The 24,994-nt window shown below is 41.2% G+C and overlaps 1 protein-coding gene across 2 annotated transcripts in view; it reads left to right on the top strand.

Annotated features, from left to right (window-relative positions):
* CUX1 (cut like homeobox 1) overlaps positions 1-12,269 on the top strand; it is a 295,304-nt gene extending 283,035 nt beyond the window's left edge. For both annotated transcript variants that reach the window (XM_075196738.1, XM_075196737.1), the window contains exons 22-23: positions 7,449-7,513; positions 10,400-12,269. In XM_075196738.1, the coding sequence (XP_075052839.1) occupies positions 7,449-7,513; positions 10,400-10,463 (129 nt within the window). In that variant the 3' untranslated portion in view covers positions 10,464-12,269. The remainder of the gene's footprint in view (positions 1-7,448; positions 7,514-10,399) is intronic.
* The last annotated feature ends 12,725 nt before the right edge of the window (positions 12,270-24,994 follow it).

Genomic DNA, 24,994 nt, shown 5'->3' with positions numbered 1-24,994 from the left:
GGACTCACAATAGCCCCTGGGGACTTGTCCATAATATAAAGAACCCAATTTTCTCCCCAGCACCTATTTCCCGGAACTCCACTCGGCTGTTTTTACTTGCCACCCGGCTCTTGGAGCCCAACAGAATCCTATTATATTAGAATAAACCATTGTTCTCCTATGAAAACAGACACTATGTGAGCACTACAGCCAGCAGTGTGTGTTAGACCACTGACCACCAGTCCTGGCAGGCAGAGCCAGATTAACCCAAGGTCTAAGTGGGCTACAGCCCAGGGGCCTCGGACATCCAGGGGCATCCGGTCAATAAATGGCACTATTGATCGGCGCAGGGGCGAAGGCGCCCCCAGCCCGATCAATGCTGCTGAGCCTGTCACTGTAGTCCTTCACCGGCGCTCAGTAATCTCCTTACTGAGGAGATCTCGTGAGTCTCACTCTCACAAGATTTCCTCAGTAAGGATCTTACAGCGCGCTGCAGAAGGACTACAGTGACAGGAGAACAGAAAGAGGTAAGTTGGTGCTTGGGGCGGTTGGTGGCTCATAGGGGGGTCTCACGGGGGAATGGAGGCCCCCTTAGCCCAGGGGCCTCCATTCCCTTAATCCGGCCCTGCTGGCAGGTGTGGGCAATAACCTCTAACATTTTTCAACTGCCCTCACTCGGCTGCTTCTTAATGCCACCCGGCTGGCAAAATTTTCTGGAGAGAACACTGGAACCTTCAATTTCTTCTGGAATGTCACAGGGACCAAGGGAAACTAATGTTTTCAGTATTTACACAGTTGTTAATTTTTGTGCTCATTTATTTATTGCATTTGTTTTGCTATTTTCTGTTTTGTGTAGCCAACATTGACATAAATAAATGATACCAGTGCAACATTGTAACTATAGCATTGCAAAATAATATGATGCTCTTAGGGGGGTATTCAATTGTTAGCGAGATCCCCGGAAAACGAGCGCTCGAAAAATATTACTGTTAATACAGTAATTAGTCGCTGAATTTCAGCTCGCAGCTCCCTGAGCTGCGAGCTGAAATCCAGCGAGTAAATTACCGTATTAACGGTATTTACACGCATATTACCGTATTAACGGTAATATTTTTCGAGCGCTCGTTTTCCGTGGATCTTGCTAACAATTGAATACCCCCCTTAGTGTCTCTACCAGACAGCATATGATAACACAGCACAGTGTTAGGAACCCCTCCAGCCGGCACAACACAACCCGGAGTCTACTCTGCCAGTCAGGTGTTCACTGGAGCCCCTGATGGTGGGGACAGACTGGGCTGCAGACTGACAGAGGGTCGTGAAGTGTGTACCGTCTGGGGAGAACCCAGGCAAGAAGAGTCAGGTCCACGCAGAGGTCAAAGGTCGGCAGCAGGTTACAGTAACAATGAACAAGCTGAGGTCAGAGGTCACAGGCAAAGTAGCAGAACGGGTAAACGAGCCAAGGATCAGGGTCACAGGAAACACAAGCGAAGTCAAATACGAAGCCAAGGGTCATACACGGGAAGTCAAAACGTAGATACAGGAACAGGAACTGGAACAAGCAGGTCAGCAGACTGGAGCACAGAAGCTATAACCGGCAATGAGGCAGCAGACCTCATTGCCTTAAATACAACCCACAACCAATCAGAACCTGCCCCTAGACATGGCCACACTTGTAGGCTAATTGCCAGCACCTAGCAAGACCAATCAGGGCTTAGCCCTGAAATCCACACCTGCAGGCTAATGCCTGCTAATTCAGCCACAGGCTAAATCTGCCTGATTGTCCCTAGAGCGCATGCGCGCCTGACTGCCAAGACACGGCGCTGAGGAAGCGTCCGACCGTTGCCTTGGTAACGGTCGGGAGTTGGAAGGAAATGACGTCCCGGTCGTCATGGTGACGGCCGGGACGTTGGGACCGACAGGAAGCAAACCGCGGCGGCTGTGAGTACCGCCGCGGCTCGTGACAGTACCCCCCCCTTGAGGAGGGGTTAAGGAACCCCGACATCCCGGTTTCCTTGGAAATTTTTTAAAGAACTCCTTCAACTGTTTAGGAGCATCGAGTTGTCTCCGTGGGATCCAAGACCGTTCTTCTAACCCACGATTCCTCCACTGCACTAGGAAGTGCACCTGACCTTGCACTTTTTGGAATCCAAGATCTTCTGAACAACGTATCTTGGTGATCTGTTTGATTTTCTCTCAGGCAAATTTGAAGACTGGATTTGAGTAGGATATAATACCGGCTTCAATAGAGAACAGTGAAATGTGTTGGGAATTCTCAACGAGCCCGGAATTCTTAACCTAAATGCGACAGAATTAACCTGCTTGATGATAAGGAACGGGCCGATGAACTTGGGGCCCAACTTTTTGCAAGGCTGTCTGAGTTTAATGTTTTTTGTAGACAGCCACACTCTCTGGCCCACCTTGAAGGAGCAGATGGTACGGTGGCGATCTGAATTTTTTTTTGCGACAAATGAAGCTTGTTTCAGAGATGCCTGTACTTTCCTCCAGATAACTCTGAGATCTCTTGCAGTGGAACGGATCTCCTGGACACCAACTGGGTTAAGCGAATACAAGGAGTTAGATCTGGGGTGAAAACCATAATTGCAGAAAAACTGAGAAGTTTTAGTAGATGAATGACAGGAATTGTTACAGGCAAATTCCGCCCAGGGTAACAAGGAAGACCAATTATCATGGAACTCTGATGTGTAGCATCGTAAAAACTTTTCTAAGGACTGGTTAACTCTTTCGGTTTGCCCATTTGACTGAGGGTGATATGCGGATGATAAACTAACCTTGATTCCGAGAAGGGTACAGAAAGATCTACAGAATTGCGCTATGAACTGAGAACCCCGATCGGAAACTATGTCAGTAGGGAGTCCATGGAGCCGGAAAATATGTTGAATGAATAAGACGGCCAAATCCCCAGCTGTAGGCAGTCTGGGTAAGGGAACGAAATGGGACATCTTGCTGAACCGGTCTACCACGACCCAAATGGTATTGTGTCCTGCAGAAGGTGGTAGATCCACTATAAAGTCCATGGACAAGTGGGTCCATGGTTTTGCAGATGGTGCCAAAGGAACTAACTGGCCTATTGGGCGGATCCTAGGAACTTTGTTTCTGGCACAAACCTCACATGAGAGGACATGACTCCTGACGTCAGCAGACATAGATGGCCACCAGACTGTACGGGAAAGGATTTCTAACGTCTTGAAAATTCCAGGATGCCCCGCAACCCTACTGTTATGCGCCTCTGCAATAACCGCCTTCCTTAGATGGACTGGAACAAAGAGACGTCGCTCCGGAGTAGTATCAGGGGCTAATTTCTGGAATCTCTGAAGTGTGATACTCAGATCTTGGGTCAACCCGGCATGGATTACAGAAGGAGGAATAATCGGCTCTGGGATAGTGACTGGAATGTGGTGTGCCGAGAAACTTCTGGAAAGGGCATCTGCCCGGACATTTTTGGAGCCTGGTCGGTAGGTGATCAGGAAGTTAAATCGGGTAAAGAATAACGCCCACCGGGCCTGTCTGGGATTTAAACGTTTAGCTGACTGTATATATTGTAAATTCTTGTGATCGGTAATGACAGAGATCTGATGTAAAGCACCCTCCAACCAATGCCGCCACTCCTCGAAGGCCCATTTGATTGCCAATAGTTCTCTATTACCGACATCATAGTTGGCCTCTGCTGAAGAGAACTGAAGGGAGAAATAAGCACATGGGTGCAGACGATTAGTATGAGGATCCTTCTGCGATAGGATGGCACCGGCACCGATGTCAGAGGCGTCGACCTCAAGAACAAATGTCCTAGCTGGATCCGGATGTCTAAGGACCTGAGCGGAGACAAAGGCCTTTTTCAGGCTTTCGAATGCGGCTACTGCTTGGGACGACCAATTAGTTGGATCCATTCCTTTACGGGTCAGAGCGACAATGGGAGCCACAATGTCGGCAAAGTTGTGAATGAATCTCCTATAATAATTGGAGAAGCCCAGGAACCTCTGCACCGCCTTAAGATTGTTGGGTTGCACCCAATCCAAAATAGCCTGGACCTTAGCTGGATCCATGGAGAATCCCTCAGAAGAGATAACATAGCCTAAAAAGGATACCCTCTGCACCTCGAACTCACACTTATCCAGCTTAGCGTACAGGTGGTTCTCTCGTAATTTCTGTAGAACTTGTTTGACGTGAGTCTGATGGGCGGGCAAAGATCTGGAATAGATGAGGATATCATCTAAATAGACGACCACGAAACAACCAAGGAATTCCCGAAGAACTTCATTGATCAAGTCCTGGAACACTGCAGGTGCATTGCTAAGGCCAAACGGCATGACCAGATACTCGTAGTGGCCAGAGTGCGAATTGAATGCCGTCTTCCACTCATCTCCTTCCTTGATACGGATGAGATTATACGCTCCACGAAGGTCGATTTTTGTGAAGACCGTAGCCCCTCTCAATTGATCAAAAAGTACGGAAATGAGCGGGAGAGGATAGGTGTTCTTAATTGTGATAAGATTCAATCCCCGGTAATCTATACAGGGTCTTAGCCCTCCATCCTTTTTGGATACAAAGAAGCATCCTGCTCCTACGGGAGATTTAGATGGCCTGATAAAGCCTTTCTCCAGATTTTCATCGATGTATTCCTGCATGGATTTGGTCTCGGGAACAGAGAGAGAGTACAGGCGACCCTTAGGCAACTTGGAACCAGGAATAAGCTCGATGGCACAGTCGAAGTCACGGTGAGGTGGTAAGGTGTCAGCAGCTTTCTTGGAGGACACATCCCAGAACTCATGATATTGTGAGGGAAGCTGCTCCGGAATAGACTGAATCACCCGCAGGGGCAGTGACAAGCAGGACTGTGTACAATAAGAGCTCCACTGGATAATTTCTCCTTTTACCCAGTCCATGACAGGGTTATGACGGGAAAGCCATGGGTGGCCCAAGATCAAGGGAACTGAGGAACAATCGATAAGGAGGAAGGTTATTGACTCTGAATGGAGAGCTCCGATTTTTAATTGTAGTGGCGAGGTCTCCCAGGAAATCTTGCCACCAGGCAACGGACCTCCATCTAAGCCACAGACAGTAATAGCGGACTTGAGTTCTACCATCGGAATTTTAGCAGCGCGTGCGAACCCGATGTCCAGGAAGTTGCCTGCAGCTCCACTATCAACGAAGGCGGACAGGTCCATTGAACGAGCACTAAACGTGAGTTGTGCAGGGATCAATAAGGCGTTTTTCGGGGAGACAATCTGTAGACCTAGGTGAACTTTCCCCTCGTTCCCTAGGCATGCTCTTTTCCCGGCTTATTCGGACAGGAACGGGAGAAGTGGCCTTTTGTGCCGCAATAGAGACATAAGCCCTGTGATCTTCTCTTGTCTCTTTCCTCAGGGGAGAGACGATACGCTCCCAATTGCATGGGTTCCTCACCATCCGTGGGAACAGGAATGAAGCCGGATAGATGTGATGATGTCTCCTTTTCGGTTTTCCGCTCTTTAAATCTCCTATCGATTTTAATGGAGAGGTGCATCAGATCCTCCAGAGAGGTAGGAGATGGGTACTGCACCAAAGAGTCTTTGACCTGTTCCGACAGGCCAAGACGGAACTGACTCCGCAAGGCAGGATCATTCCATCCACTATCAGGTGACCATCTACGGAATTCAGCGCAGTATTCCTCTGCCGAGCGCCGGCCTTGTTTCAAGGCCCGTAGATGAGCTTCAGCGGAGGCAATACGGTCCGGGTCATCATATAATAGACCTAACGCCTCAAAGAAAGCGTCTACTGACTGCATGGCAGGACTGGTCTGCGGCAAGGAAAACGCCCAGGACTGGGGGTCACCCTGTAGAAGGGAAATGATAATCCCGACTCTTTGATGCTCTGACCCAGAGGAGCGGGGTCTCAATCGGAAATAGAGCTTGCAGCTCTCCCTGAAATTCTGAAACAGGGACCTATTTTCAGAGAAGCGATCCGGCAAGTTCATCTTAGGTTCACAGACGGAACTTGAAGTGGGTTGTGACACTTTTGCGGCTTCTTCTTGAACAGACAGACGCTCAGCCAATCCCTGGATCATCTGATATAAGGACTCAACATGGGCTAACAGGGCTTGTGCCGGAGACGGTGAGGATCCACTTGCATCCATTCCAACCACGTCTCCGTGAGTGGGCCGGTTATAATGTTAGGAACCCCTCCAGCCGGCACAACACAACCCGGAGTCTACTCTGCCAGTCAGGTGTTCACTGGAGCCCCTGATGGTGGGGACAGACTGGGCTGCAGACTGACAGAGGGTCGTGAAGTGTGTACCGGCTGGGGAGAACCCAGGCAAGAAGAGTCAGGTCCACGCAGAGGTCAAAGGTCGGCAGCAGGTAACAGTAACAATGAACAAGCTGAGGTCAGAGGTCACAGGCAAAGTAGCAGAACGGGTAAACGAGCCAAGGATCAGGGTCACAGGAAACACAAGCGAAGTCAAATACGAAGCCAAGGGTCATACACGGGAAGTCAAAACATAGATACAGTAACAGGAACTGGAACAAGCAGGTCAGCAGACTGGAGCACAGAAGCTATAACCGGCAATGAGGCAGCAGACCTCATTGCCTTAAATACAACCCACAACCAATCAGAACCTGCCCCTAGACATGGCCACACTTGTAGGCTAATTGCCAGCACCTAGCAAGACCAATCAGGGCTTAGCCCTGAAATCCACACCTGCAGGCTAATGCCTGCTAATTCAGCCACAGGCTAAATCTGCCTGATTGTCCCTAGAGGGCATGCGCACCTGGCTGCCAGGACACGGCGCTGAGGAAGCGTCCGACCGTTGCCTTGGTAACGGTCGGGAGTTGGAAGGAAATGACGTCCCGGTCGTCATGGTGACGGCCGGGACGTTGGGACCGACAGGAAGCGAGCCGCGGCGGCTGTGAGTACCGCCGCGGCTCGTGACACACAGTTAGTATTGGTAAAAATAACACAGCTTTGACACATAAGGCGAGCTCAGGGAGGACAGAAACCTCCCGTGGAGCAGAAGGGCTAATAATACATAACACATAATTAAGCACACACAGTGTCCGTCGCATACTCTGCACCCATGTTGGTAAATAAAAAGGTAGCAACAAAAACTGTGTCTTTTCGGTGGCTCATTAAAGCCTGATTGAATTGCATGATTGACTTTTAATCAGATCTGTGAGCTATTTGACCATAAACATGGAGGCTGAAATTGCACAAATGAATTGTTCCCATACTGGAAATTTACAGCACGCGCTATCATGGTAATTAAGGGCCAGCTAATGACTTCATATTGACCAGTCTCTTGGGGCCGTACACCAGAATCTTACGGTGTGTGAGCAGCTCCAAGTTGCACTTTGTGTTTTGTTACCATTAGTAGCACTGACAGGATAAATCAATAAGTTGTTAATAATACATTTTAATTACATTAAAAAATTTAAAATATTACAAAAATGACAATATTTCTTAATTTGGTTTATTAGGTCCTGTACAAAACAGCTTGGAGTGAAAGCGTGGGAAGAGATTGTACCGCCTACTGCGCTAAAAAGTATGTAAATATATCTTAGCAGTATTAAATGGAAGGACCTTCTGTCCTGTAAAACAATAATATACTAATATGTTTATTCTTCATTTATACAGTTTTCTTTGCATGTAAAACTGCAAACTACTTAATAATTTAGAATCCATAAGGTGCTGAGATCGCAGTCAGGCTCTTACTGATTTATACATGTAAGAAGTGGAAGCTAAAACTTTCACCTTTTTCAGTGTCTAGAGAAATTGAAGTTATTCAGTAAAATCCTTCTTATAACCAAAGGAATTCACATTCTCATTGTAATTTAGAACAATCAGAGTTATCCTCATGGGTACAGTGCCATCCACCTTGGGGACAGCCTCTGATTCTCTTAGAGATCAGCAGTGGCGTAGGGGTTGGAGAGCTATAATGGAGCCCCAGTGCCAATGGGGCCTGCTGGTACCACACCACCTCGATGGCAGCAGCGGGTGTCATTATCACTGGATACCTGACTATATGACTGAAACTATGCAGATTTGATCCTGGTTCTGGAGACGGTGAACACAGTTGTTAAAATGAGGGAGGGTTTAAGCACCAGAGCTCCAGTAAACATTTTAGGCCTTTCCATGATGCAAAATATCACAGAAACCAAGATATTTCATACTTGCTCATTGTCTGCTTGAGGTCCCTGGGGAGCCATAGGTGTGCCACTACTAAACAGGACGCCCGTTATGGTGAGGGGGATTAGAAGGATCCTTTGAACCCACCACAATAATTAATGCAGTAAGAGCCTTCTTTTAACAAAAATATGCACATCACAGATACTGGGAAATGATGATTTGTTCTACTTCCCATGGAAAACACCTACAACCAGCAATAAGCTTTAGACAAATTCCATTCCATTCTGGCTATTGTTACTCACCAAATAAAGCGTAGAAATTCCTGTTATCCAGCCACTATGGACAGAGGTCTTCAGTTTAGCGTATAAAGGCTCTAATATATCATTAACACCCGCTACTACATTGGGTCACATCCTGATCACACCCAGAGCAGCAATAGCCCAACTCTGGAAAAACCCTACTCCTCCTACTATCCAAAAATAGATTACCAAAATCCAGTTTAGTTTTGAAATGAAGACAACGGGAGTCCCCTACTCCATGGCAGCTTCCGCCCTTATAGTTAGATGGTATAATTGGCATGAGTTTGCTACAGATGGAGAGGGCTCCTTGCTCCTCCATCTGCCAGGCTCTGTAGATGCCCACCACCTTAGCTTGAATAAAGCCCCGAACTTTATTAAGCCAATAATTTTTATTCAGGTTTAGTGTACATTAAACCTTTCCAGCTTCTTTAACCTTTCCAGCCCTTTATATGTACACTATGCTGAAACATTCCTTATATTAAGCTCTATAAAACATTATAGTTGTTGTTGTTTTTCGCGTGGGCTAAGCAGAGATGGTGGCAGCCTCCGTTCATTAATACATTCAAATAGAGACTCAGAGATTAGTACAGAATATTGGGTGAAATTTTCAGCGATTAACCTCTTGGATTTATGTTGTGTTGATACTTAATGCACTTAAATAAAGTTTATATTAGAAGTCAGATCTAATTAGGAGGTAAATAGGGGTTTGCAGAATGATTTAGAACAATATGTTTTATACGAACAAAGAATTTGAGTACACACATTAACATGTAATTCCAAAGGGATTTTGAAACCATCATTTACAGAGCTCTAATGTACAGAGATATGAATATAAAGCAACACTTTGTGTGTGGCCTTATCAGCTTGCATCTATGGTATTGGTATAGTATAAACTAGTGTGTATGTATTTGTGGTAGCACAGTGCAGTCAAACTGTGTACTGTATGTTTTTGACTTGTGGTATCATGGAAAGAATAGTTTGTAAATACATAGATCATCATATGACAATCTATGGTATAAAGCAGTTTACCCTTCTGGAACCTGTAGTGTAGCTGTGCGTGTTTTTGGGCTAGTAAATAATTTAGTAGGCTGAATAACGGTGATATCTTCTGGGTCTCTTTCTTTTGCCCACTGGTAATAACAGATTGGTTTATGACACCTCCTGAATTACAGTCAGTTAGTACTAAATGAAGTCCGTTAGTACTCCAAGGCTATTTACACCTGATAACATTCCTGATTTGGAAAATCCAGACAAAATAAGTCACACCCCTGATCTGCCCAGACCACACCTATTGCAAAAGAGGTCACGCACATTTAGGGGGCCAAAAATAGGGACTGTTGGCAGGTATGCCTTTTTGTGTCTCTACTTGTGACACCATGGGCTAGATTTACTAAGCTGCGGGTTTGAAAAAGTGGGGATGTTGCCTATAGCAACCAATTAGATTCTAGCTTTCATTTATTTAGTACTGTCTACAAAATGACAGCTAGAATCTGATTGGTTGCTATAGGCAACATCCCCACTTTTTCAAACCCGCAGCTTAGTAAATCTAGCCCCATGTGTGCATGTTCAGCTCAGGTATTATATGATTTACTGAACATGTATAGAAAAATCAAGTTATAACAACATTGTAAGGTATATTAAGGTAAATTAAAACACGTAGTGGTATATTTAACATCATGGTGGAAAAAACAATGACATACTGTAACCTATAGCAATCAATTTGATTTAATACAATTTTGTGTAGTGAGATTAATCAGATTAAATGGACATGTATCAATTGTCATCTGATCATTATATTTTTTTAACTTGCAATTTTTATATTGTATACAGCAGATGGAAGTAACTTGATCCATCTGACTAGTGATTGGTACAGAGTGACATTGAATCGTATGCGTACCAGGTTTCTGTGCTGTGACCCTGCATTACTCCTGAAATATTTGTGGTGTGTTAATGAAATGTGAATCTAGCATGAAGTAATCCTCTGTATGCTCTGTCACTGTTAGATACGCTGACCACTTGCACAAGTTCCATGAGAACGGAGAGAACGGCGTCATGTGGCAGGAATAGAAGATCTGCAGGACGTGGGTGTCTAATTCCTCTAGGACCAAATGACCGGATGTACTTTACAGGCTGCTTTCCTTGCTCCATGCATTATGCACAGCTGTTTGACCTAGACTAGCTGATCTGTACAATACTGGGAAGAGGCAGACACATGAGCTGAGAAAATGGACTACTTATACATTTTTAAAGAGGCAACAATCCATTTACCCTTAGCACTGACTTGGTACTTTCAAGTCAATAGTAATTTAGCTTGTAGGCAGTTTTTACCTATATTTTGGGCTTAAGTCCTTGTAATTTTTGAAACAGATTCCAGATTCCAATCACATAACAGGTCTGTCTCTTCTAGCAATAGAATATATATATATCTAACATCTGTAAAGCACGGACATAGTTCTATTACGGCAATTAGCACTCTAGATGCGCTACATTTAGAGTATTGCAAGTTGCATATTTGTGATGCATAGGGTGGTTCTGATTCATTAATGGTGCAAAGTGTTAGAACATTTTCTATAATGTAATTAATTCTTTGCATCCTCTGGTAAAAATATGCTTTGTGTGTGAAATGTTGCCATAGCTGGCTGCTTGGTATTATAGAAATACAGTATAATACATATTTACATGATGGTTTAAAATAGCCTTCAGCTTAGGTTTCAGTTTCACAAGCACTGCATGTGAAGAAGTCTTAAGTGCACCTTTTGCCGTCACACAGTAGAGTCAGATATTTTGTTCAGTCTATTAATACGAAGTAGGTGCCAATGACATACAACACTGAGGCACAAATGGCCTTACAAATGTCAGTGTCTCCTTGTGAATGTGAAGCACATGTTCCTGGTAAATAGACAGGCGACATAATAGGTACATTCTAAAGATTTACAGAGTGCAATTCTAGCAATATTTGACAGATTAATATAGAATAATCAGCTTTACAGAAGTGGAAATGTACTGCCAGGTAAAATGGATTTGGAATTTGTAAGCCTGCTCTCCTCATCTATTCTCTCCTCATCTATTCTCTCCTAGAGCCCGTTCCGTGGCAGTTTGTTATATGCTTTTAGACACCTGCTCGATTCTTGTGTCAACATGTTATAGTTTAATGCTTTGTTTTGGGGGTGACTAATCAATAGCATGGTTCATCAATAAAGGTTTTTAAATAGCCAGCTGTTTTTCTAATAGCAAATTAATCAATAATTGGTCGGATGTACGATTACTTTCTTTGCATGTTTACGACATGTTTTCATTGGAATGTAAATTTATTCTATAATATATGCAAATTAGATGTCTTCTTTTCACATGTTTCCAATTATTACAATTGTATGAACAACGTACACTGTGCATCCAGATAACGTTGGGTAGATGTCTATGTGACCTTATCACATAGAGACAAATTGAGGTCTATTACACTGTGCAAGTATATCACAATAAACATCTTACAGGTGAACTCAGAAATGACATGTCTACTATAGTTATACTGGCAGTTTCTTTAAATGTGATTGACAATATATAATTCTAAATATTTAGATACTGCTACGCACCATGATTGTCCAGTTTTCCAATGTTTTGCCTATTTTAAACATTGGTCACTTAAATATCAGAACTTGGTAAAAAAAGAAGACCTATATCTATATTTTATGTTAATCTAATCACATATCGATTACTATGAATCAAAAGATAAACAAGATTAAAGATCAATAAGATTAAAATTATTGCATTTATTAGTTCTTTAGGGCTTTACAGCAATATAACAGTTTATAAGAGCCGCATTTTTCTTCTTCTGTTGTTTTTTTGCAAGGGTGGCAATAAAATTTGGGCATTGAACAGGCTGTTTGGTCATTTCTTTCAGTGACAGGTAAATGTGGAGCTTCTGTGTGTTTTGTGGACGTTGGCTGATCACAAAGCAAAAAATGCTTATGTTCGTGTATCTTATGCTTCTGGTCATTTATTGCTAAAAAAAAAATCTCATAGATAAGTCTTAATGCATATATATAATGTCTTAATGTTTTTGACTTGCAGTCTCCTCATGAAGATATGCTTTTTACAAATTATTGGATTTCTATACAAAGCCATGATCAATACCAGCAGTCTTTAAATTGTACATGTCAATCTAAGCCACTTTGAACCCTTTCCTGATTTTCCCACTCATTTTCTAGTTACAATTACCTGAGCTGGATAAAATCAGTTGATGCTGCATGTTTGCTTGTTTTATACACCAGTTAATTTGGTTCCACTTATTGCAAACGGAAAGGAGTGGGAAAAGCAGCAAACAGTATTACCCTGTTGTGAAATGACTTACTCTGGTAGGTATGTGTTAGTCATAGGGGCCATTTACAAGTGGACAGCGTAGTAGACATCAAAGTGAGATTGCACTTAGTTTTTGTCCCTCTGGCCATGTACTGGTGGTTAATACTTTGGCTCAGATTGTTTTGCACACCCCATATGCTTTGTGGCCTCCATTCTGCTATGAAAATAAAATAATTTACTTCACTATGGGATCTTCACACATCCTTCTGGCACAACTGGATCCCAGTTGCCAGCTGGGGCAGTGCTAACACACAGGGAATGAAACCCACTAGGGTGGATTGATTAGGACATACATCCACAGGTATCTGTTAGCACATTTACTTTCTACAGTCTTAAGTACTACTTATTATCTCACTTTACCAATTGTACCACAGTGTTCGCGTTCCTTAAGCTTTATTTGTATGGTTTTTGATAGATCAAGTGAATCCAGTCCAGCACTGTAGCAACTGTGAGCACCACAAATCAACTGTGCTTGTTAATGTTTGGAATAATTATGTTGACTATTTAATGACTACCAATTGTGGAAACAGGTAAGATCGTTTGATTTAAGGACATGTTTCTCATTCACTCTAATGCAGTTTCAGAAAATGAGGGTGTGCTAAATAAAGCTGTGGGACCCTGCACTTAGATTTAAAAGAAACACTATAATCAAAATTATTCAGACTTTTAATGTAGAAGCATAACCTTTAGAAGCATATAGTTGGTGGCTATTTATGTGGATAACATTTTGGACATAACTTGCATAGTTTTACTGTTTTTTTATCTCTGTGTCCGTGGCTTGTCACTTTTCACTGTCCTGCCTATAGATAACAGACTCAATGGTAGAGGCGTTTACTTTTTATTCCAACTGTTAAATTGAAATGGTTATAGCTTTCATTAATTTAAGAAGTCTTCCAGAAAGGTATTTTCCCTTTTTGAACCCCCCTGGTAGACCGATACAATTAGGCACTGGAAGTCTCTCGAGCAGGCTAGCAAATTTGTACCTATACATCTAAAAAGTTTTGTACAAATATTGGGAACGATGATGGGGCTGACTTTTGTGTCCACATATGCTAATTTTAAGCTAGGTTGGTGGGAAAGAGAGTTAGTCCTTAAAGACCATAAAATATGACAATCTGATCATGTGGGATGGAGATCAAAATCTCCTTGAAGAATTTGACGACTGACATTAAATAAAGCAATCAGTAAAACCTCAACTGATTTTCTTGATTTAAAGATCCTTTTGAAAAAAGATGAAAATCTAGACACAGACTTTTTTGTAACTGTCTTTTACATTGTGTTAGTCCATATTCACCATCAACCATCGACGTACAGTATATCCTACAGTTAATTCAGACACACAAGATAAAACTGTACAAACCAAAAGAATTCTCAGACTGAATAATTGAGCATAAGACGACCTGACAGAGGATATATGAAAAAATCTAGATAGAATGTTCTTGATATAGCTATCAAACAAACCAACTGAAGAATAGTTAAGTTCATAGAGAGATTCTGTTAACAGTGGAAAAAAATTATCCAAAAGCATTGGCACATTTTAATGACAGATTATGACCTATCCAATAGACTAGGTCCAAAGTTTCAATAAGCTGGAGAAGAGCATCAATATTAAAGATACTATAATGCATAGGAAACAGTAATCCAAAACAGAAAATACAAGGTTTCCACATATGTAGAAAATGTAAAGACGGTGACTATACAATCAAAACCACAGAATTTCAAGGTAAGTTTGGATATACCTGGAATGTTCAACATTTTAGCTACTGTAAGTCTACAGGGTTGTATATTGTTTGTTTAAAAGGTCTAATAGTCATACCAATATAATGCTTTTAGCATTTATTCTCCTACACCATTTTTGTATAATATAATTTACTATTATTCATGAAAATGTCACATGATGCATAATTCACTTTGAATTTATTTTATTTTCACTGTCCAATTTTCTAACATTACCCCAATAAGGATAATCTTATATTTCATATCATACTTCACACATATCCTGTTATTTATCAACAGAATGAGAAGATATTTCCATTAATTCATTAACACCAATTTTATTATTTATTCCTAACTAAAACACTTACATTGTCACACAGTATATATTGCCACATTTATTCACCCATACCTTCCCACCACTCAACTAATATTTTAGAATGATTTATATTCAGTTACGTTCATTTTAATTCTGAGAAACTATAAAATGTATTTAGGTATTATAAACTTTCATAATCAAAACAGAACAATCACTAAATATTCTTTACAAGGAGAAAAAAATATCTTTACAATAGGGAATATTTAGGCACAGAGAACAGTCCAATATTTCCTTTCTAACTGGCCACATTGATATGCTGTTTGGACTTTATATAGTATAGAATCCATATGTTCATCTTGCTACCTAGAAGAGGCAATAAGGAAGTGTATGTCGGCAGGATGCAACAAATCCCGGTGGTGATTACCACTCTGGAACCACCAGGCCACAGCACAATGGTAAATAAATAAATATTGTAAATTAGAAGGTTAGAAAGGAAGTGGTTTCTGGTTCAAATGAATCAGTTAGCACAGAAAGTAGTTATATTGCCGCAAAGTTACTTACTACAATGACAACAGAGCAAGGCAGTATCATACTTTATAATTAAATCAGAAGAATAATTTAGCCACATGCTTTATTACAGATTGGTACTTTAATAAACCATTAGGAAGGATATCTCTCAGAGACTATTATTAAATATAGCATATACAAGTTTGTATATCTATTATTGGATAGTAGATAATACCTTTTACATGTGGTAGTAAAAATCATTGCCGAAGGAATTATACTCCTAAAGGGAGAACAAAAAATGTTTTTCACCACTATGTAATTTTTAAAATGGGGAGCAAATTAAAATACTTATCTATTTGATAGATCAGTTGATACTCTTATTCTGCTACTAGAGAAATTTACATTACATATTATGTTGCAACCTTTAATAAAACTATTACTACATTTTTTACTCCAAACTAAATTTGGAATGATAAACTCAATTTAAATCCCTGATCAACAGCGCAGAACTATATCCTCTACTATCTCTTGATTGTTTCTACAATGTCATATTAAAGAGGATAATTCAGAGCTACTGTTAAATTGAACTATATTGGGAGTAGACATAATTGGTCAATATTTCATACTGGAACAATCTGGCCTTCGTGCTTTTAATATTTATAAATTGCACTGGCCTTAATTTTAATATACCATTCACATTTAATATATTGCAAGGGTTTAATTTACTTGCGTGGTGCCAATGTCTAAATTTAAAATGAATTTCGTAATGGATATTCTTTTGAATTAATATTCCACTATCTCTAAAAAGCATGAAGAAGCACTGAATCTAGAAGTGCTTGTATGATAATTGTCTCCTTTCATTTAAATAGAGTGGCTCTGTTTTCCATCAGTCTAAATAGACTATAAACTCCTTGAGGGAGGGACTTTTTCTTCAATGCACATAGGTATTGTATATTTCCCCTGTACAGAAATGTAAAAAAAAAGTTGTAGTGAGGACCAGATGTTGGAAGTAGGAAAAGGAAATGTTAGGCACATTTTAATAAGAGAAAAACATTCTCAGGTTAAGACTGGTAGTTAGAACAAGGAATAACAATAATGTGAAAATGGAAATAAAGAAGATATGGAGAGATCATGTTGGGATACATGACTTATGGAGTATTGGCAAAAAAAAGACAAGCGACAGATCCTCTGGGTTCCCTTTATGACAACAGTGATGAGAAAATGTGTAGTTATTTGCAGTTATAGTAGATGCAGCAGGTGAGAGTGACAGATCTCAAACCACAAGGATAATTCAAGGAACACAGCATGAGGCATGGTAGGAAAGTAGCCTTACACAGAGATGATTACATTACTTTCCTGCTAAGATTAACAGGTTCTAGTATAGCCTGTTGTGCTGTTCATTAACTTGCAAGCCACACAAAGCCTTTATGGAACTAATATAATCATCTGACATAAGTGGTATCGCCATTAGAAGGGCTTTCGTGTGTCTCGGTTTTTCCAGAATTGTCTCTTTTTCAGTGGAAATCTAGTTTAGAATTCTTGTTTTTCCACAACTCATCATGAAGATACATTAGAATTAGTAGGAATATCTCCTTATAGTTATATTAGTTGTTGGTATCAGTGTGGTATTTATGGGCAGAATAATCTTAACGCCACATTGATGTCATAGAAGAGAGGTAGTGCTTATATGCTGTGTATGCTACATATACTTATGTTATATACTGTATACTATATGCTTACATGCTTTTTAGCATACTGTACACACTACAATGCACCCTTCCTCCTAAACATATTTTTGTTTAAAATACTTGTTAAAAACAATGATTGGTTTTCCGATAGGCAGTGCATCAGGAATGGCTCACTTGAATAGTCCTGCATCCAGCTATTCAGAAACCTAATACTCTGCAAAGAAGATGTAATCTGGAAAGGCAAAGTCTTACAGCTTGGGACAGCAGTAAAATCCCAGCTGTCTAGAACCACATATCCCTCAAATCCCAGCTCTACAGTCTCAGAGCCAACATTATTGCTGTCCCTATTCAGAAACAGTGACATAAGAGCTGAAATATATATATATATATATATATATATATATATATATATATATATATATATATATATAATGTATAATATCAAATAGGATAATTATTCTTATGATTTGAACTCTCTGCAAATATATTATAAAAGAAATCAAGTGGGAAAACCAGTTAACCCTAATCCTTGAATCAGACCAGTACCTACTAGAGAGGCGCTGTCAACAAATGTACAATTAACCAAGAAGGGACCTCATGTTAAGCCCTAAGGGCCTCATTTAGGGTTAAGAGCAAGGCAAATAACAGGAGCAAATATTCTCATGGGTAAACCATGTTGCAATGCAATTACATGCAGGAAAAATACTGGCTGCTTTAGCATGTAGCACTTAAATGCGGACACCTTTATTTTTATACTATAATTTAGAGTTGAGCTAGGAGAAACCATATTGCAATACAAGGGGTGCAAATTCATTTATTTATTTGCATGCAGGGAAATACTGAATACTTTTGCATATAGCACGCAAATACTGAGCAGATTTATTTTTACACTGTGATATAGCTAGGGGACACTCCCTTCCAATGCTAAATCTGTCCCCTCATTTTAAATTTGGCAACCCTACAGTGCAACATGGCTTTGCCGAGGTGCAGATTTGCTCCATTTTTTGCCTTGCTCATAACTCTAAACGAGACTTTAAAATCATAATTATACAACATATTTAACTAGGCATACAAATCTCCATGGGCCCATCACTTAAATAATTTGGGTGCAGCAGGAGGTGACTGAGTGCCCTCAAGAGAAAACTATATAGTATTGTAATCTGATACTAAAGTCTGTTTCATCCTTGCCCTGGTCCAGAAATCCCAAAAGTATTTGGTGCAGTTATACCAAGAAGGGGCAATGTAGATTCGGTCCCTAGCTGTTGCTAGATAATTTGAGCCTGAAAGGTGCTGAGGGAATGCCTGAAGAAGAACCACTAGAGTTTGGGGGTGGGGGGATTGGATCTTGGAGAGTAACTAGAGTAAGATACATCACATAGTCAGGAGGATAAAAAGAAAAGCGTACCCAAACATTGCAAAATCCTAGTCCCTGCATCACAAGCAACAACTTTGAACCTAAGACACGAGTCACACAAAATCTGGCTATCAGTGGAACGTGAAGGAACCAAGGATCAGAGGCACCATAGGAGAGACCGGAAGATGATGACCTGCAATAAGAGGCCCGTTAGCCCCAAGAGGTTTCAGTCTGTGGCACAGGTAAGGTAGAGAAACAATACAATGTAACCTCAGCTATCTATTTGTACTGGTTTGTGACACAACTGTAATAATTGACAAAACTATAAATATAACACCGGTTACCATTGCATGACCGAATGATTTGCATATTATATACAGTACCCACATATCAATAATAGACCTTAACTATCTGATCTTCCATATAATAGGACAAAAAAGTGGGCAGCACAGTGGCCTAGTGGTTAGCACATCTGCCTCACAGCACTGGGGTCATGAGTTCGATTCCCGACCATGGCCTTATCTGTGTGGAGTTTGTATGTTCTCCCTGTGTTTGCGTGGGTTTCCTCCGGGTGCTCCGGTTTCCTCCCACACTCCGAAAAAAAACATACTGGCAGGTTAATTGGCTGCAATCAAAAATTGACCCTAGTCTCTCCCTCTCTGTCTGTCTGTCTGTCTGTGTCTATAGTAGGGAATTTAGACTGTAAGCTCCAATGGGGCAGGGACTGATGTGAATGAGTTCTCTGTACAGCGCTGCGGAATTAGTGGCGCTATATAAATAAATGATGATGATGATGAAAAGTGGGTAACACCCAAGTGGATACCATATGCACTTCATCTCATTACACACATTTTATTAGGGCAGAATCGCTAAGCTTTCAATGGTTTTGTGCTGTATACACAGTTTATGTAAAATGTCTATGACAGTCTTTGTTAACCACTGTATACAACACAACTGAAACCATCCAGTGTGTAGCCTTAGACAGTGTTGGACTGGGGCATGAAGGGCCCACAGGGGGAATACAATGGTAGAGGCCCACCAGAGGGGGTTTGGCCAGCCAAAAGAGAGGCGCAACCAAACTACTAGAGGGGATGTGGCAAGCGCACGAAGGACAGATAGCACTGTAGTCTATAAAGAATGCAGTGTGTATACAAAGAGTTCACAGTCTTGGCCTGCCCCTTAAATTTGGCAGAACAGTCACCAAAAATCGGGATTGTCCCACTAGAATCAGAACAGTTGGCAGACTGTCCTGCTCTCTCCTACCTATTCTTGTCACTTTCACCACCTCCTAACGCTTTAATGTTTATAGATCACAAGTACATGGATAACAACCCACATTTGGATATAACCAATACATTAAACAATTTAAGCTTAACAAGTACAGGTTTTATACAACCATTTTTTTCTTAAATTGTAACAACACTGCACTGGTCCATTCACTCATCATTTCTTGTCTTGACTATTGCAACCTCCCTCTCACTGGCCTTCCTAGTTCTTACATTTCTGACCTTCAATCCATACAGAATGCTGCAGCTAGGCTCATCTTCCTCTCCCATCACACCTCTTCTGCTTCTCAACACAAATCCTTTCATTGGCTCCCTATCCATTTCAGAATTCAGTTTAAGCTCCTTACTCTCACTTACAAAGCCCTTACCATCACTTCTCCCCCTTACATCTCTGACCTTGTCTCGAGGTACATACCTACCTGGCCACTCCACTCCGTCTCTGACCTCCACCTCAATTCACTTCTCCTTACCTCCTCCCATGCTCGCCTCCATGACTTCTGCTGTGCTGCCACCATTATTTGGAACTCCCTACCTCGTCTCACTCGACTCTCCCCCCAACCTTCAGCCCTTAAAATGCTCACTCAAACCTCACCTTTTCAAGCTGGCCTATCCTACCACCTCCTGACTATTTTATCCTTCACCTCCTCTTCCTTTGCTTGTCATCTCCATTATTTTTTTCCAGTTGGTCCTACTGTCTCTCATCACCCCTCCCTCTAGAATGTAAGCTCTTGTGAGCAGGGTCCTCTCTATCTATTCTCCCACGTCTGTCTACTGTCTGACTCACTTGTACGTCCTGTTATGTCTTTTGCTGCACTCTGTGTGAGTCCCCATAGTATTAGTCACACTCATCTGTGCTGCTTATGTGTATTACCTCATCTTTTTGTTACGTTCTTCTGTATCCGGTGTTACGGAATCAGTGACGTCTTATAAATAAATAAATTATAATAAAAACAAATGACAGCAAACAGTGTAGTTGTCAAAGCCAGACCATCTATTGAGTTATCTTTGACAGAAAATATGTATTAGTTATAACTTTAGCATCCAATAATTAAAGATCATTAAAAAAAGGTTTATAATCTGAGAATTTAAATGTTAATTGTTTCTCTAAATGTTTTGTTATTGTCTTTTTTTTCTTAAAACAATATATTTGTTGAGTTTTTGTAAATTTGAGGAGAGGGGTAAGAAAGAAAAAAAAAAGGGAGTAGGAGAAAGATAAGGTAAGCAAATACATAAATAAGATAGCATAACAGTGTCTTCCATTTGGTACAGAGGATATCAAAATTATAAGGACGGAGGTCAATATTTAATCTAGTCTGACAATAGGGTGAAACACTGTAGCTCAAATTATATTGTTTCCTAAGGCGCCAATGTACACTGCAGTGTTGTTTGGCACTAGGAAGTAACAGTTTGGAGACATAGGGAAGAGGACGGATGAGAGACTTGGGGATGTTAGTATAGAAGGGAAAATGTGATAAGAGAGAGGGGTTGAGTTTTCTAACCAAGTCAGAAGAAGAAGATACGCAAGCCGATTTTACGAATCAAAATATTTAGTCCAGGAGAGCCATGTAGATAAAAATTGATTGGGACGTTCATGAAGTAGGCTGCTATTATATTCAAGCTTATGGGTTAGCCAGATATTTTTAATTAGGGATGTGATAGAGGGGAGATCTGTGTTCTTCCAGTTCTGAGCTATTAATCATCTAGCAGCAATAAGGATGTGATGGGAGTTTCCAGATCAAGTTATGGATTCCAGGATGCAGACGAGGGAGGAGAAAATAGGAGAGATAAAAGGGGAAGGAGAGGCGCGTGATCCTAAAATAAAGTCAGACACCTCTTGCCAAAAGGGCTCGATTTTCGGACAACTTCACCAAATGTGAGACAGGGTTCCTCATTGGCCACAATTTCGCCAGCACAGATCTGACGTATCTGGATATATTGTTTTGAGTCTGGAAGGGACCAGATACCAAAGAAGGAAAAGTTTATAGGAGTTCTCCTTAATTTGAGTACAGATGGAGGACTTTGTATTGACTCCTCAACTGGCCACCCAATTCTCAATGTCAAGCGACTTGTTTATGTCCTCCTCCCAGTGGAGCTTGTGAAGTTCTTTATCTGGAAGATTCATTAGAAGCAAATATAAGGTGGAAATAAGTCCTTTGGAGGAGAATCCGTGAATACAGCAAGTCTCTAGAGGGGAAGGAGTACAGGGGAGTCGCAGGTCAATATGGGTGTTATGAAGGTGTCGTATTTGGCGATATTGATCAAAAGAGGAGGTTGGTAAATGAACGCGATTGCAAAGCTCAGAAAACTCCGGGAAGAAGCCCATTGGAACAATATCAGGGAGGAATTTAAAGTTACATCTTGTTCAAACAGAAAAAGCCTTAGGATTGAGACCTGGAGGAAAGGAGGGGTTATGTCATAAGGGGGTCATCCGCTTAGGGTTGCTTATTAAATTAAAGGTACTGGTACACAGGGCTGCCAAGAGGAATTCAGGGCCCCAGTACAACAAATTCATGGGGCCCCCCTTATAGTCAAGCATCACAGTGTAGTATAGAAAGAATGCAGTGTTTACACTGCGCCTGCACCTTACATTGGGCACAACACTCACCAAAAATTGGTATTGTCCCTACTAGAATCACAATATTTCACACACTGTGCTGCTCTCTCCTACCTGTTCTTCTCATTTTCACCACCTGTGGCTGCTGGTTTCTTTAGTTGCGGCTTGTCCGGATCCTGGAATGTTGTAGGACCTATTTGGAAAAAAAAATGGCTACATTTAGAAAATTACAGCCAGCCCCGGCGTTAACTCAATAGCACCCACAATTAATAATTAGGCCTTCCTCCAGCCCCAACATTAAAATAATAGTGTTCACATTTAATAAATAAACCTATTCCCTTCCTGCAAACAGCAATACCTATTTCCCGCAATCATCACTGCCATTAAATAACTCATAGTCACATTTAATAAATAGACCTCATTCTCCCTAAACTCATCCCCATATTCAATAGCCCCCAAACTAGCACCTATTAATTAGCCACCACCTACCTCACACACACTACATTGCAACAAGCCCCCTGTGCCATCACACACACAATACTGTGCCCCTTCATCACAACTACACTGTGCCCCCTTATGCTCACACTGCACCCTCCATGCTGCTTTCCCCCCTTCTTTTTCATTCTGTGCCTCTCTTCCCCTTTTTTTTTTTTTTTTACTCTCAGCCTCTCTCCCCTTTATTTTTTAATATGTGCTTCTCTCCCCTTCTTTTTTTTTAAATCTGTGCTTCTCTCCCCTTTTTTTTTAATCTGTGCTTCTCTCCCCTTTTTTTTTTAATCAGTGCTTCTCTCCCCTTTTTTTTTTAAATCATTTTTTTACTCTCAGCCTCTCTCCCCAGTTTTTTTTACTCCCCCTTCTTTATAGCACTGTCCCTTTCTGTTTTCCTCCCCTTGCCTCTCTGTTTCTTTACTTACCTTTTGTTAGCTTCTTTCTTTTCTTTTCTTCCCTTCTCTTCTGTCTTCTCTTCTGTCTTCTGGCTTTGTCCTGGCTGCGGCGCTCCTCACTGACTGCCGGGCGTGACTTGATGACGTCACGCCCGACAGTCAGTGTGAATGGAGCGGAGAGGAGGGACGCGGCGCCGTGATCACGTGAATATGATTTTTTAAATTTTTTTTCTTGTTCATGCTCCCCCCACCAACGAGCTTGACGGACCGACCCCCATAACCCCCACCCCCCCGCGGACAAAAACAAAATAAGTAAATAAAATAAAAATAAAACAAAATGAAAAATTAGCAACGAGGGCCCAGCCCGGCCCGGATAAAATGTACCTGCCCCACCCCCCCCCCCCTCTCGGCGGCCCTGCGGGTACAGTATTTCCATATAGTGAGATAAAAAGAGAACAGTGGATGGGAGAAGGTGTTGGGAGGGCAGATCCCCAGAGTCAAGCCAGTAGAGAGCATAGGGGGAAGACATGTGTACTAAATCTGCCTCCACATCCTGGAACCAGGGTAAGGTGGGTAAATCAACTATGTAGCTTATCTGTATAGTAAGGGTTCCGGGTATCCTCTTCAGCTCATAAGAAAGTAGGATATATCATGGAATAGCATATTTAAACATATGGAAACTTATTAAAAGTAAAACAAAAGCAAGGATAACTGGCAAATTTGATATCTGAAGGCGGTCACACCACTTGGAAAAGAGACACATTCCCTCCCTAAACATTATACTCCCTTTGAATGCAGAGAAAGCATTCAACAAAGCCACAGGGAACCATCCACAAAACACTTTATAAAAACAATCATTTTAATCTGTTTTCACACAAGTTATCAAACATATATATAAAGAACTCTAATAATAAGTGACATGTGAATAGTACATATTGCTAAGACTAGAAGAACTCGCCATGGGTGCTCTCCTTTATTATTTAACTTAGCCCTGTATCCTATATACAACACAGAGGCACATAGGATCAAAAAAGCAATAAGACATCACTGGCTAATCCTACATTAAAAGACTAGGACCTGGAATAACACGATTCTACAAATGTATAATTGTACAACATGCAGAGGAATGGATAAAGGAATAGCCTTCTCATATCCCCATAGTGGGGAAAAAATAAAAATCATACATAGACTAACCTGCGCCATGGACCACGTCATCTATACTTTATGTCCCTGTGACCAAACCTATGTGGGCACGACCACCACGATATTTTGTAAAATGATGGCCAATAATATGTCATTATATATAGTATCATTGGATATACCGTGCACTAGTAGAACATAATCATCTTGTAAGCTGTAACAATCTGTCAAATAAATATTTCACGTTCAGGATTCAAACTTTCTACCTTTAGGTCTGTAAACCTTCCACTAAACCACTACGTTGTTATGACATCAAATGCTGATCAAAAGGATTGAGAGGTGTGTTCCAAACTAATGATGTTAACAATGGGATCCACTTTGCGATTCCACTTCCACAGGAACTAGAGTTAGTAAAGCTGAACTCAGCTGCTCCGTGACTTAAGGAGAGGTATGAATATAGAGCTTGGCACAGCTATGTCGGCGGTTGTGCTCTCCGTCGGCTTATGACACCTCCGTTCACTCTTGATAATTTGCACACAGTCTCCAAAGTACAACAGTATATTTACTCGCAATAGATTTCTGTTCCCAAGTGGAAAAAAGATAAAGTACCGGATCCACTCCTTCAGATGTTGGTGTTTCTCCTCATGAAATTCATGATCTAAAATGCAGATTGGTCCTAATGGCAGACACGTTTCTTCACAAACACTAAGTTCATCAGAAATTTTTTAACTGTCTATTTTGTTCCACTTAATATTCAAGCTGTTTTTCTGTGTAATGGTAGTGCATATTCGCACCTC

The sequence above is a fragment of the Mixophyes fleayi genome, chromosome 2 (assembly GCF_038048845.1).
Source record: "Mixophyes fleayi isolate aMixFle1 chromosome 2, aMixFle1.hap1, whole genome shotgun sequence".
NCBI lineage: Eukaryota > Metazoa > Chordata > Amphibia > Anura > Limnodynastidae > Mixophyes > Mixophyes fleayi.
Note: the sequence above shows the minus strand (reverse complement) of the source record. Positions and strands in the feature narration are given on the sequence as shown.